A 13122-nucleotide genomic window follows, 5' to 3' on the forward strand; every position below is an offset into this window, starting at 1 on the left:
TCAGAATCTACCTTATTCAGATCACCAATCATGATCAAAATGTCACCTTAAGGAAGCCTCCCCTGAACTGCGTTTAATTGTTCGTAGAAAGAGTCGCTCTCTATTATATTGGAAGTTTCCGTTGGTGCATAGCGCTGTACAATTTTGATCCTCCTTAACCTGGACCGGAGTCCTGCAGTCAGCCTTCTGGTAGGCGTCAGTAACAATCCGACACCGGATTCGCGTCTGGTACCATTTAGTTTTCCAGAATACCAAAGCACATTGCCGTAAGTGTGGCAGGAGGGACGAGGGTACTCGCCACACTCCCACCAACCATAGTCCGTCCCTATTCCAGACATTGCTGATAATTCGGTAGCAGTAAAGTTTGGAAATTTGGAAACGTGCTAGAGCACCTCATTCAAAACCGTATTGGTGCCCTAGGAAGCAATGGAGTCAACATTGCGCTCACCCGCGATTGTTATTCTGATTTAACTCAGGTATTTATTTACAGCAGAGTCGACTGGTATCCGACTTACATTGTGTACTGCAAAAAAGCAACGATTTTTCGCACATTTGTTCAACCACTCTTTTAATTCAATTAAGCGCAAATAAAATAAAATTCCACTATCAATCCATATGCGTGTGAATGCCTTGCTACCGGTTACTTGCAAATAATAATGAAGTCTGTTTTATTGAAAACGTTTAAAGAAGATAATGATAATCTTTTTGCTTATCGCTAATAAAGTAGATCGAATATGATTCTATTATACTAGTCAGTCTGAATTTGACGGTTCCGATAGCTATTTCTAGTCTAAACTTGGCGTGATTAACACCTAATTCGGTGACTATGGCTTTAGTCTGTGTTGAAGATTACGAAAAAGAAGCGTTTCGTAACATTCCAAAGAACGCCTTGGAATTTTACCGAAGTGGTGCGGGAAGTGAGTTTTCATTGACACTGAACATTGATGCATTTAAAAGGTGAATACCTTTTAAAGTGTAATGAATGATAATTTTTTGTATTGTTTGTAGTTTGAGAAAATATATAATCCTCTATCGGGCGCGATTGAATAGTATAGAAATAGTAATAGCGTGATAGAAATAGTATTCAATCGCAATATTTTTATTTTGTAAAAATATGAATAGTTTAAACTCTTTTGATGGCTATGAAGGCGGTGAGTGTGACGCGCTGGAGTTCCGTTACCGTGAAAATGTGCAGCTTAGAGTGTTCCATGACAAAAAGAATTCCACCATCGCGCTCGTTAGGGAAGTAGAAACTGCCGTAAATAGCAACGATTTAGCTACTGAATACCGGTCTTCCCGCAAGATTGTACCTTGCCGCGTCCCAGTCTCCGTAGACTTATCATTTCCACTAATTCGTAAATGCTGTGAATCTGAGGAGTATTTGTGTATTTCCCGTCAAGCACCTCAACAGCTTGATTGACTATACAAAGTAACCCACTATCCCGGCCTCCCATTGTATAGGTATAACAGAGTAGATAAGGAGTGGAAGCTTCTCGGAAAATCGTGGAGGCAACTGAAGCCATGGTTTTTTTGCAATAATATAAACCTAAAATAATTATGTTTTGCAAATAGTGAAATAATTGTGACGTGATATATAAGGTTTGTCACTTAGCTATGTTGCTTTGTTGATATGACCCTGATTATGTTCATATGATTCCTGAGTTTCTTACCTATTGCATTTATTAGATTACATTTATCTACTTAATCCTAATTTTTTCCTCTTTTGAAGATGTTTTCGAATGCCTGAGATTCAACACCAAAATTAAAATGAAGAAATTGAAGATTTTTTTACGATTTTCGGATCTGTTAAAATTATTTTGAACTGGCCTATCTTAAAACTATGTACGTTATTTGTAGCTGCAATATCACACTCCGTATCTTTAACAAAATTTTAATATTTCCAAAATGCGTTATTTCAATTTGCAACATACCTATAACCAACCATTTGGGGTCAGCGATTCCTTCCATGGGGTCATGATAGTCGTCACTGGTTCCCCGATATTTAGGCTTCCAGGTATGTAGTATTTGCCACATGTAGAGATATGCGATCTTGGGGGGCCCGCGGTACATCATAGAAAGGTCCAATCTTCGATAGTACGTTCTTGATAGCGCTGCCAGTAATATATTGCCGTAAATATATCACCCGTCGTCAGTTATGTATGTAGTTACGAATTGAATGCCTAGATTACTATGATCCGTTCTTTTGTACTCGCGTCGCTCACCGAACTGATCACTTCATTCAGTAGTTGTAAGCATCTATTCGCCTTTTCAGGAGCATATTCTGCTGGACGAATATGGTTGTCAATGCTTACCTCAGCAATCTTCTTCTGGAAATAGATGTGTGCTCAGAAACTTATTAATTTTGTGGATAAGATCTTGGTGCAGTCGTAGTAGTTTGTTAAATATTGAAACTACATATATCTTGACCATCCTTTAGCGTAACTGTAAAATTGATCTGCTTTCTGAAGCTACCTCGGATCATTTTAGTTAGGCTCAGTTTTTCGATTTCTGCTTAACCGTTCCAATGACGATGATTCTCCAAGCTAACCGGCTTCTCTTGGCAGCCATGATAGCGAACAGTGATGGTGCGAACCTTCCCATCATGTTCTGGATGGATCTTGTTGATCTGTGCCAACGGCCATTTCGTCGGCGGCTGTCTCCTCCTCGGAAAAGGACCAGCTGTTTAGCCTCAATGTTAGGAGAACATGTCAAACCACCTTAATCTGGACTGTAAATGATTCAGATGCTTTTCAGTCATACTCTCCAGCGGACCTGGCTTGTGAACGGGACATCGCATATACAGACTTTGTTAAATTCTATCAACTCTAGGAATCACAATCAATAGTCGTTCCAACAAAAACTGTCCTCTCGTCAATGCAGTGTTGTTCGAGATTGAAACTAGAGAGAGACAAGCCTCAACTTGGTGCGGTTCAGCCGCAAATTCTAAGAATATACGTCGTTTTTTACTGATTTAACTGCCACCTTCCAAAGCTCCCCGAAATGTACTATGATAGCAGGTATAAATTTCCAGGTTCTCGGATATAACTGCGACCTTCCTCAATGCCATTTATATTGCCAGTTGCATCTACTTGTCTAATTGATTGGTTACTGCCACCATGATTACTATAGATTTCGAAGCAAAGATTTCTGCGCGCAATAAATTTCTCAGATTCTACCAGGAAAGCTGAAAATGAGAAGGTATTCGTTTGAAAGAGTAGTATGGCGGCTTTTATTCGTGTTCTGGAAGGACCTGGGTAGTCTTCTCTACAATTTGAAAATGGGGACTGGGTTCGGTTCGTATCACCTTCTGATCGCGATCAATATCGCATCCTCTAGCAATTGCGGATAGTCGTCATCTTCCCATGCAGAGTATTCTATGCGCCTCTCGTATAGAAATGTAACATGATGACTCCGATGCAACCAAATTGGGTATTTTTGGTTATTTAAAACGTCAGCAGTACCCAGTCAACCCCCTATCTTTAAAAGCCCTTGTTTGTCAGGGACTGATTACAGGTTTCGTAGCCTCTTCTAAATGAATTCAGAGTTCCCTTTTGTTGACATCCTCGATTTATTTGGTAAAATCATTTCTCTATATTGAAGTGTTCGAAGTCGACTCTGCTCATATTTTGTGGTTTATATTCGGAGAATACAAGCTACAACTCTGCCAGCTTCATAAAAACTGGAGAATCGCTACACCAAAGCAAAACCGTTAATGAGCTGCCGACCTCGTTAGTTTCCATCATAGAGGGTGATTCACTAAACTGCGAGGACTTATGCTTGTGGAAGCACAAACTGCCGGGTTGTCTTTTGATCTGACGTCACTTTAAGCGGTTTTAATTGGGCCACATGCTCGCTGATATCGCTAACCAGCTGCAATAGGTCTTTTTAAAACAATTCAAAACTGTCGTTGAGTCAAGACTTCTGTATACGCCTCCAATTGGCCGTCACGTCCAAGGTTATCACCACGCAATATTTGTTGGTACTATCCTTTCTGTGAATTGCATCTTCGGCCAACCCAGTAACAAATTTGATGGAATCAATGGTTTATCTGGCTTTACAGAGTCCACTTGGCTTTCCACAACCGGGAGCAATCTATTAGATCACTCACTCTAACATTTTTCGCATAGTGTCTAGAAGACATATTGATCTAAAGGAGAGGGCGCACCAGGAGGTTTCCGGTCTTTGGCAATAGTACCAGCTTCTGCCACTTTCCTGCTGTATGGAATATTCCTCTGACATGCAAACTTCGCGGCGAGCTTAAGAATCCAATTCGATATGGATGAAAGCTTGTTGTCACCTATTTTGCTGCAGATCAGGAACAGCTCGCGAGTGTTGACTGGCGGAAGTGCCATAACATTCAGAGATTTCCAAAAAGTGTCAGTGCCCCTCTCTTGCTAACCTGGATGATTTTCAACAAGAGTGTAGGCCACGTGCGGAGATGACTGCTCTGAATCGTCCCATCACATCCGCCTTAGCGCAGAGCAGCTTTTCCTTGAGGCCGCCAGCCTTAGTTGGTTGGAGAGAGTCACGCTTTCATGAAGATTTGCCACCGTAACGGTTTCTGTATGGTTCATTCACGATGGCAATCTCCATGTCAGACTCGTGGGTGGTCTGCTTAAGTAAATCCCTGAATGACCTTTTAGTGATTGAGGTTTATTTGGACAAATCTATTATTTTCATTGCAGTCAACGCTTTCGTTAATTCCGAGCATTTACTACTTCCGGCAACTTCCCGGTTATCCCGTCCCCCCTTTTCTTCGCACAATAGGCGTTGGGTCTCTATTGCATTCCTTGACAATATTTTTTCTGTGGCCAATAGTTTCTTCGTTGCCTCTACTTCTAGTCGCATTGTACCCGTTTTTCACAGACTCTAAATAGATTAGATTAGATAGTTCCTGCAACTTAAATTGCTCTTTCTACGCGGTGCAAATATCTCCTTTTGATGTTACTTCGTCGAAATCCTTGCAACGTATATAAATCTCATGTTTTTTGGGCGCGTACTGTGACGAAAGCTATCAGTTTTCCCCAAGCTAGATTTTTTCAACTCAAACATGAGATTGCTATTTTTTACGGATTTTGCTGATATTTCCGTCTAGATCTTTTAGATAGTCATTGCACCGTCTTTCTCAGTTCTTCCATGTTGGTTTTAGATCCTGCTTATCCTTTCCATAGTCACTTTGACCCACGCACCAGAGAAGAGCAAACACGTACCCGTGCCCAGTTAGAAAAGAAACAATAAGTATGCCCCTATCTGCGACCTGGTGTCGCACATGATGGGAGATCTGGCAACTCCTCGCAGGTCTGCCTGCCAAACTCAATTTACACATTTACTGTTCTATGATAGGAAAGTTAGGGTTCAAAATGTGAGTTCCAAAAAACGAAACAGGTCTCGTTCTCAGGACGAGAATGATCGAAAAACTCTGAAAAAAATCGCAGTGCTGCATCTGAACGAAATCTAGGCCTCAAAACCAGTAGGATATTGCGATGTCTACTCAAATTAATAAGCATATTACGATATTTTGGAAATTTACCCGAAAACCCTCTTAGATCTATCCTAGAAGTACAAAGTTGGCACCGCGAAACGATAATACAAGGAATAATTCCGCAAAGTTTTAGAGAAAATAACTAATTATCAACAAATTATAAAGGGTCAAAATTTTGAATTTTATAGGAACTGATTGCACTCTAGTGCATAACGTGGCAATATCGAACTGCATTTTGCGCTTGGTTAAGCTTTCTGTCGAGTCTTATTTCGCCAGTTTGAATCTGATGCTATCCCTCCATGGATTGCACAATAACTTTAGCTTGGCCATGTGTGGTTTCTTTGCAGCAATCCTCATTTGTGGCCCACTCTCTTAGGTTGAATTCACCTGCTTTCAGAGAATTTATCATCTATTCCCTTCATCCTTAGTCATTGTCCTGACTGAGTGAAATATGGTCGGAGTTTCATCGAAATTTGTGAGGACGGATTATTGTAATTCCAGTCGACATCTTCATCGAGACATCAAATACTGATTGAACTTTGTCGTTGTACTTCACGTTTTGATGACTGCGTGATGTGCACACATTATTGTCTTCTCCAATGAGGGGAATCCTAGTTTCATATGATCTAAAACGATGTATTCTTGTATCGCTTTACGAAACGTTATTCGCAGTGTCTTGTCTTTATCAAGTCTCTCAATTGTTATGAACGTATTACTGTCCTATTTCGGGACCTTCTCACGAGGATCATCTTTGAAAATCTTTCATCTGTTTCGCGATAGACTTTCATAAAAGACTTCGCACTCGTTAACAGATGACGTATCTTGAGGAATATCTCTCGAGTCGAAAAAACGTTTAAGTGATACATATATGGGATACGAAGGTCGCATTTTGACTTAGTAACTACCTTTCTGGATACGGCCAATGTCAACCTAGATTTTCGAGCTAGTAATGGGGTTCAGTGATGATTCGGAGCTCTATGATTGCTTCAATGGGCTCGGCTGCAAGTGTAAGGTCAGTACCCGATTTTTTTTGTATTAGCTTGGGTCTGCGAGTTGTAGTCTATTCGTCCATTCAGGTTTAGGATCAGTTAGACTTTCACTTGGAGGGAGAGGGAGTGCTTCTGAAGAATAGTAGTATTCGTTACTGGATACCAGTTATGGTAATTGCAGATCTACACCCAGTTTATTACGGCATATTTCAGATGGCGAATCCTTCCCAGATTCCTTCGCGATGTTGGTGAAGTGAACACGGATTGCAATGTTCTTGGTTACAAGCTGAGTACCCCTATCGGCGTCGCACCAACAGGTATGCAAAGAACGGTCCATGATGATGGAGAAATAGGGAATGCACGGGCTGTTGGTAAAGTTGGTGGCATTTTTATATTGAGTACCGTATCGACAACGTCATTGGAGGAAGTAGCTGAGGCGGCACCAAATACTACAAAATGGTTTCAGTTATATATTTACAAAGATCAGTAATTTTCTTAAGCAAAAAACATAGTCGTAGGAATAATTGGATAAATTTAGATCATTGACGGAGTCTCTGGTGAGGCGTGCTGAAAACGTTGGATATAAGGCCATTGTTTTGACGGCTGATGTTCCTTGCTTTGGTGCCCGACGAGCTGATGCCAGGAATAAATTCAAATTACCTCCTCATTTAGGGTAAATAATATTCTTTATAAGAAAATAATTTCTTTTCATAATCCACAGTCATACTTCTTTGAGAACTGGATATTGGAAATGTTGTCCACCATATTCAATGCGTAAATCTAAATGGTTTTCATTTCAGCTTATTGAATTTCCAAGAAGATGGTAGCAGCAATGTTAAAAATATGCAAGGATTTTCTGGTATTAATGAATATGTGACTGCGCAATTCGACCCAACGATCACTTGGACAGATGTTGATTGGTTAGTCAAGTTTACTAAATTACCAGTGGTTGTAAAAGGAGTCCTAACCAGAGAAGACGCACTTTTAGCTCGAGACCATGGCTGTAGAGGTATAATCGTATCTAATCATGGTGCACGGCAACTGGATAGCGTTCCAGCCACAATTGAAGTCCTTCCTACGATTGTTGATGCTGTTGGAAATGATATGACAATTATGCTGGACGGTGGTGTAAGACAAGGGACTGATGTGTTCAAAGCGTTGGCTCTGGGTGCTAAGGCAGTGTTTATGGGTCGCCCATTGATTTGGGGATTAGCTGTCAATGGCCAAAAAGGTGCTGAACATGTACTGGAATTGGTTCAACGTGATTTGGAACTGACTATGAAACTCTCTGGTTGTGTGAATATGAGTGATATAACCAAAGATTACGTTGCACATGAGTCTCAATTTTCGAAACTTTAAATTAAAATGTTATTACTAAAAAGCTAGTAAACTTGATCAGAATAGAATAAATTATAATATTGAGAACAAAAGTAGTGGCACTTGCTTATTTCAAGGTGATGGATGGTACCACAAATCAAAATTAACAACGAAGTTGCCACCCATTTTTGAAGTTCATATTGGTGTTGATGAATATGCATTTTCAAATATTAGATGAAACAGGAAAGGTAGATGTAGTGCTACTGATGTGTTGAGAAACATCGAGTTTGATGCTACTGTACTGTAATGCATGTAAATTGGAAGAGAGCGAAGGCCAGTTGGACAAAAAGCTTTTGGTTTTGTTGGTATTTATCTCAGTCTGACTCTGCTTTCCTATTTTTCAAATTCAGAGCCATTTGGTTCCGGGCCATAACTGATTGATTGAGTAAGCAAACATCACAGTGTAGTCAACATGTTTGCGACATATCTTTTATATATCGAACTCCTCCGCGTCCTTCGGACAAGGTAAAATATAATCTTGACTTCGCTTGAGCTTCAAATTTTTCCGAAATTTTATTTCGGTGCAACACGTAACATTTTGACCCGTAATATGCTATTACTTTTACCGTAATATTATTACTGCTCAGAGTATCCACATATGCGGTGATGCGATGTTCAAATTCTTGAGGAGTTAGATAGATATGAGGGCTGGCGCTTGAATGCATTGATGGTAAAAGTGATTTTAAATTTCTTTGGAGAAGCAGACTAGCCGTCGCCGTCAAGGTAGACCTGTGTACTAGAACCTTATTTCATTTTTGACTCATCGATGTAAAACACCTCAGTATATCCGCCAACAGAATTTTCCGGCTCTTGTTTCGCCTCACAAGACGACGAGAAGAAAAAGCTTGGAACTGCTAGCTGACTAGTAAATGAGTTATTTACAGATTTTTTCACAATAATTTTGCTTATACTATTTTTTTGTTGATCGGACTGAAAATTGTAAAATTAGATCAATGAGGATATTTCGATGCATTTTTTAGCCGTAGTCTTCATTGTAACTGAATTCTGCTTTATTAGGATCAATTCTCAATCTTGATCGAGCCCGTCGTGAGCGACCAGCTTTGCATCATGTGTTTTGCTCTTCGATAATTGCAACAGCTCGAAGATCTGTAATTCATACACCATGTTGTGGAGATGTCTCGGCAGCTCTTGAAGTGAAAGCTTGAACTCGCAGGTTGTCAAATCGTGCATTTCAAATAGCTTCTTTCCTTTAAAATTGTATTTGTTTATTTGATATGTTGAGCAATTACATCACAACTCATTAGAAGTTCAAGACCACTTGACTCCACGTACTCTGCCAGAACTTTTAGTTCTTGGGTTAGTGTAGGACACAAAAAATTACAGGGTAAGTACACAGGGCCAACTATGAAGCTTTTCCTCTTATTATTAACCTGGTATTATAAAACGACCGCATCTAGATCATGAGCAGAGAATTACCTCAGCATGGTTGCTTCTAACAAATCTAATATCAGGACACAAGTTCTCGGTCTTTTATGGATCTTCCATTGTCGAACATTTTAGCCCCATTTGCTAATCTAATATCACAGATCCGTTTAAAACGAATCCATGGCCTCTGTAGCAGAAAGATAAAAGAGCAGTAGTAGCTCCAGTAGAAAGAAAGCTTTGGTAAAGTAAAGACTGTTCAAATGAACAGGATCATTTGAACAGCCTTTACGTTTTTGGAAATAAGTGTAGACTTATATGTGATGAAAAATAACAGTTAACTGAAGAGTCTTGTGCGTTGAATGTAGGTCTCACTGGTGTTATGTTCCGCCGAGGATTCCGCTGTCCCTCAGCTGCGCTTTCGCAGGTACAGCACTTTCTTTCCGCTAGGAGCTTCGCCAGGGTCCCGGTGTCCGGACCGCTGGAAGTGTTTTCAAATACTGAGATTAGACCAGTTGCGACCATATTACTAGCTTTCCTTTTATCTGCTGCTCCTAGTAGAGGCGAAAGATCTGACAAAATTTATCCTGTAGCCCTCTCTTGTTTGTGGTTAAAGTCTCCATTTTTCCACTGCCTTTTGCATTTTCTACTACGAACAAACCCATTCCAGTTTCTCCCAATTTGGGAGTAGTTGGACTCTTTCTGGCTAACTGCTCTAATCTTCAAAGCCAGCTCGCAGCTTTCAGGAAGTATAGCAGCTCCTCTCTTTTTGAGGTCTTCAAAGAATTGTTTGCCTGGTGTCCGCAGCCTGACTCTAGCTAGAGCTAAGTAAACGCAAAGGAAGTGCTCTTCTCTCCGCAATTCCGGGAAGCAATTTCACAGCATGCTCACCTATAGGCGCAGACCGCTGGAATCCTGTATGCATTTGCACGCAGCTAGCCCAAAAGTTCTCGCAATCGATTCCTGTTATTGGCGGCCAAATACTGTACAGGGAATATAAAGCCTTAACAGCCGCCCGGGTATCGGAGGAAATAACTATGATGCGCTTGAGGCTCAGATTATACATCCCCCTGTGCTTGCGTGTGGCGTAGTCTGTCGGGAATGGCCAGTGTTCCAGAGATACTTCGTCTAGGATGTTACTATGCCGAAGCGCTTCGATCCCTCACTTGTCATTATAAATGTATGTATGGGTTCGCACGCACATGGGGATTTGCGCAGGCCCAATGAGATAAAACAATACGTGAATTAAAATATGAAAATAAAAGTAAAAAAAGAACGACAGCTCGATCGCGTGCGTGGAGCCGTGAATCTCCGGATCCGAGTGCCGCGGTTGAAAGGGAAGATCCATGCGGATCACAGCCTCAATCCTGGTTTCTTCTACCTCAGATGTTCGGTGAGGCGCGGCTTCTGAGGCCATTATTCTGGAGGATGTCCGTGTTCGGATGACTCAAGTGGTTAGAGCACTGGGCTGTCGTAGCGGGACGTCGCGGTTCGAATCTCACTGTTGGTATAGGGATTTGTAATCGTGACTGTAAGACAAATGTCGAAACCAAGCCATCCGCAAAGGTCATCATGAGCCGCATGCCGAACATAGCATTGGTGACCTCCACAACCAAGTAATGACCGAGACACACTTCTACAAATATCTAGAAATTCTGCAAGGAACCCATGCTCGAGTTGAATAAAATAAGCGCATTGAATGTATTCGCTAACCTTTCACTGGCTTATCTATTCGGAATATTGCCATGGACGAAAACCGATCTGGAAAACGTCCACTGGCGGATATAGGCAACTATGTCCAAATTCCGAATGCATCATCCAAACTCTGCCGTAGCACGGATGAACCTGCCTCGTGACATCGGAGGTGGGGGCATGGTTGACGTGGCGGCCAAGTCGTCTCGCTGCGCGCTTATTTTTACAGCAAAGAGTAGGCGAGTCTCTTGCATGCTGCTGTCTGTAAGGCAGACTGTGGACTGATTCCACTTAACTTGAAAGATCGATCTTTCCATCTTCTGAGTGGAGTGAAGTAGGACCAAGAGCGGATCGATAAATGGAAGTCGAAGGCAATGAACGGTAAACACCTAAATCCCTCACGGCTACCTTTGATACCCTGGGACTCTCACACAGTCTGGTTCAAACCATGTTGGAGGACACCATTCTGCATAGATACTCGATGTTGCGGGAAGTTCTCGACGGATCCTTCCATTGACCTACCACCGATCACTATCTCCAGGGCCCCTTTATCTTTTAAGTAGGTAGAATCGTCCGAGCCTAAATGCTTGGCACTTAGTGCTAGTATTAGCTCGCGATCCGGCATCTGCCGAGATCGCGACAACTCGGAAATAATAAAAAATTCTTGCGTTCTTCACTAATGTCTGTTCCAAATGAAATCATTTGGAAACATTCGTTGCATTTTGAACGTCCAATAGAAAATGCCGTGATTCTGATGTTTCACCACGAAGCAAAGAATGCAACGGATTATGCGGCGGAGGTAATAATGGCAATTTCACTTTGCTACTGAGGTAGCACAATCCAGGCTTTTCTCCAGTGAATTTCAATGAGCCCGAAATAGTCCCAGACAATTTCGGTTGGGTCACTTCAACGAAAGGTTGCGAACTGTAGTCAATAGTGCAATCTTATTAAAATACTGCTCGATTAAAGTCAACAATTGATGCATTTCTTCTTGAGCGTCGTGCGATAAACTTGGTGGATTATCATTGCCAACCGAGGCGTTGGACGTAGTGTCTTTCTTTGTTCTTGTGTCTGTGAAAGACAAAATCGAGCTATACCAACGTCTCGCTCGTTCCTTGCGATTTCTTCTTCATTTGCAGTGGATTGATTAGGTCTTCTAGCTTGAAGCAAACACTGGAAGATTTATCACACAACTCAAAATACAGTAATTATCGACGCGCCCACAATCATAAAATCCCACAAAGTGAATATCTTCGAAGGCCAAACCAGAATGGTTAATCGAAAAGGAAAAAGTAGCGAATTGAAATTGAATTACGAACGAATCCGCGGATTGATTCTCGATGTACGAACAATGGCAAACGATATGACTAATGTGCACTTCATCATACGGAAATCACTCTTTGTTGATGAATTTCACTAAAAATCGTTAGAAGAGAATTCGTTCTCGAGATACTCCGAAAAAAGCCCTTATATAAAAAATTTACCTCCATAGTCTTTTTTTGCTTGAACACAAGTTTCACACACTTCATTATCGAAGAGCTTAGAACCAATCCGACATGGAAAACAATTTCTGTTCGAGAGATTACACTGCAAGATCAAATACATCATCGGATTGGGTCATTGCAGTAAATAAATTGACCCAACGTTCATTGGTTTTGAGGTGGTATGAAACTTGCCGTGAATTTCCGAAGTAACCGTTTGCTATATTTACTAGTGGGATAGTTTCATTATCATCACACCCAACGCTGTACAAGAGATAAGCCTACAGCAGCGGGGTAATATGAAAATGAACACAAACATCGATGACTATCGGAATCCAAGCCTCGAACAAGATGGAGGGACTCTCGCAAGATCTTTTCGATTACCACACCCCTACGCACAAACGCATCGGGTGGAAAAGAAATTCTATACAGTTATAATGAGGCAGTTCGTGTCTCCATTTCTATGCTTGCAAACTATGCGTTCAGAGACACCAACTCGTTCCACTGCAATCGCAAGAGCCAATTGAACCCCGCCGAATCTCGAAGGCATTCAGTGATATGGACCATATGACAATGTAGAAGGCAGGCTTGGAATTTTCATTTACTGAAAGTTGTTATCGGAAAATGCAAATAATCAGGCGACACAATTGTACTGTTTTTAGATTAGCGGGCGCTGCATTCGATCGGCTGGAGGCAATGGGCACTTCTAGACAACTCG

At 41.3% G+C, this 13122-nt stretch overlaps 1 protein-coding gene across 1 annotated transcript; it reads left to right on the forward strand.

The window, feature by feature from the left end:
* The first annotated feature begins 722 nt into the window (after nucleotides 1-722).
* Nucleotides 723-7901, forward strand: LOC119655078 (hydroxyacid oxidase 1-like). Its single transcript, XM_038060777.1, has 4 exons — nucleotides 723-957; nucleotides 6685-6957; nucleotides 7010-7144; nucleotides 7272-7901. Exons 1-4 carry the CDS (start codon nucleotides 827-829, stop codon nucleotides 7828-7830), a joined length of 1098 nt encoding a protein of 365 aa, XP_037916705.1. The 5' UTR covers nucleotides 723-826; the 3' UTR covers nucleotides 7831-7901.
* The last annotated feature ends 5221 nt before the right edge of the window (nucleotides 7902-13122 follow it).

This window comes from Hermetia illucens, chromosome 4 (assembly GCF_905115235.1).
Source record: "Hermetia illucens chromosome 4, iHerIll2.2.curated.20191125, whole genome shotgun sequence".
Classification (NCBI taxonomy): Eukaryota; Metazoa; Arthropoda; class Insecta; order Diptera; family Stratiomyidae; genus Hermetia; species Hermetia illucens.

Coding starts and splice junctions, on each gene's coding strand:
- LOC119655078 (XM_038060777.1), top strand. CDS start 827: ATGGCTTTAGTCTGTGTTGAAGATTACGAAAAAGAAGCGTTTCGTAAC. Junction 958..6,684: donor AACATTGATGCATTTAAAAG/GTGAATACCTTT, acceptor GGCATATTTCAG/ATGGCGAATCCTTCCCAGAT. Junction 6,958..7,009: donor TTATATATTTACAAAGATCA/GTAATTTTCTTA, acceptor GGATAAATTTAG/ATCATTGACGGAGTCTCTGG.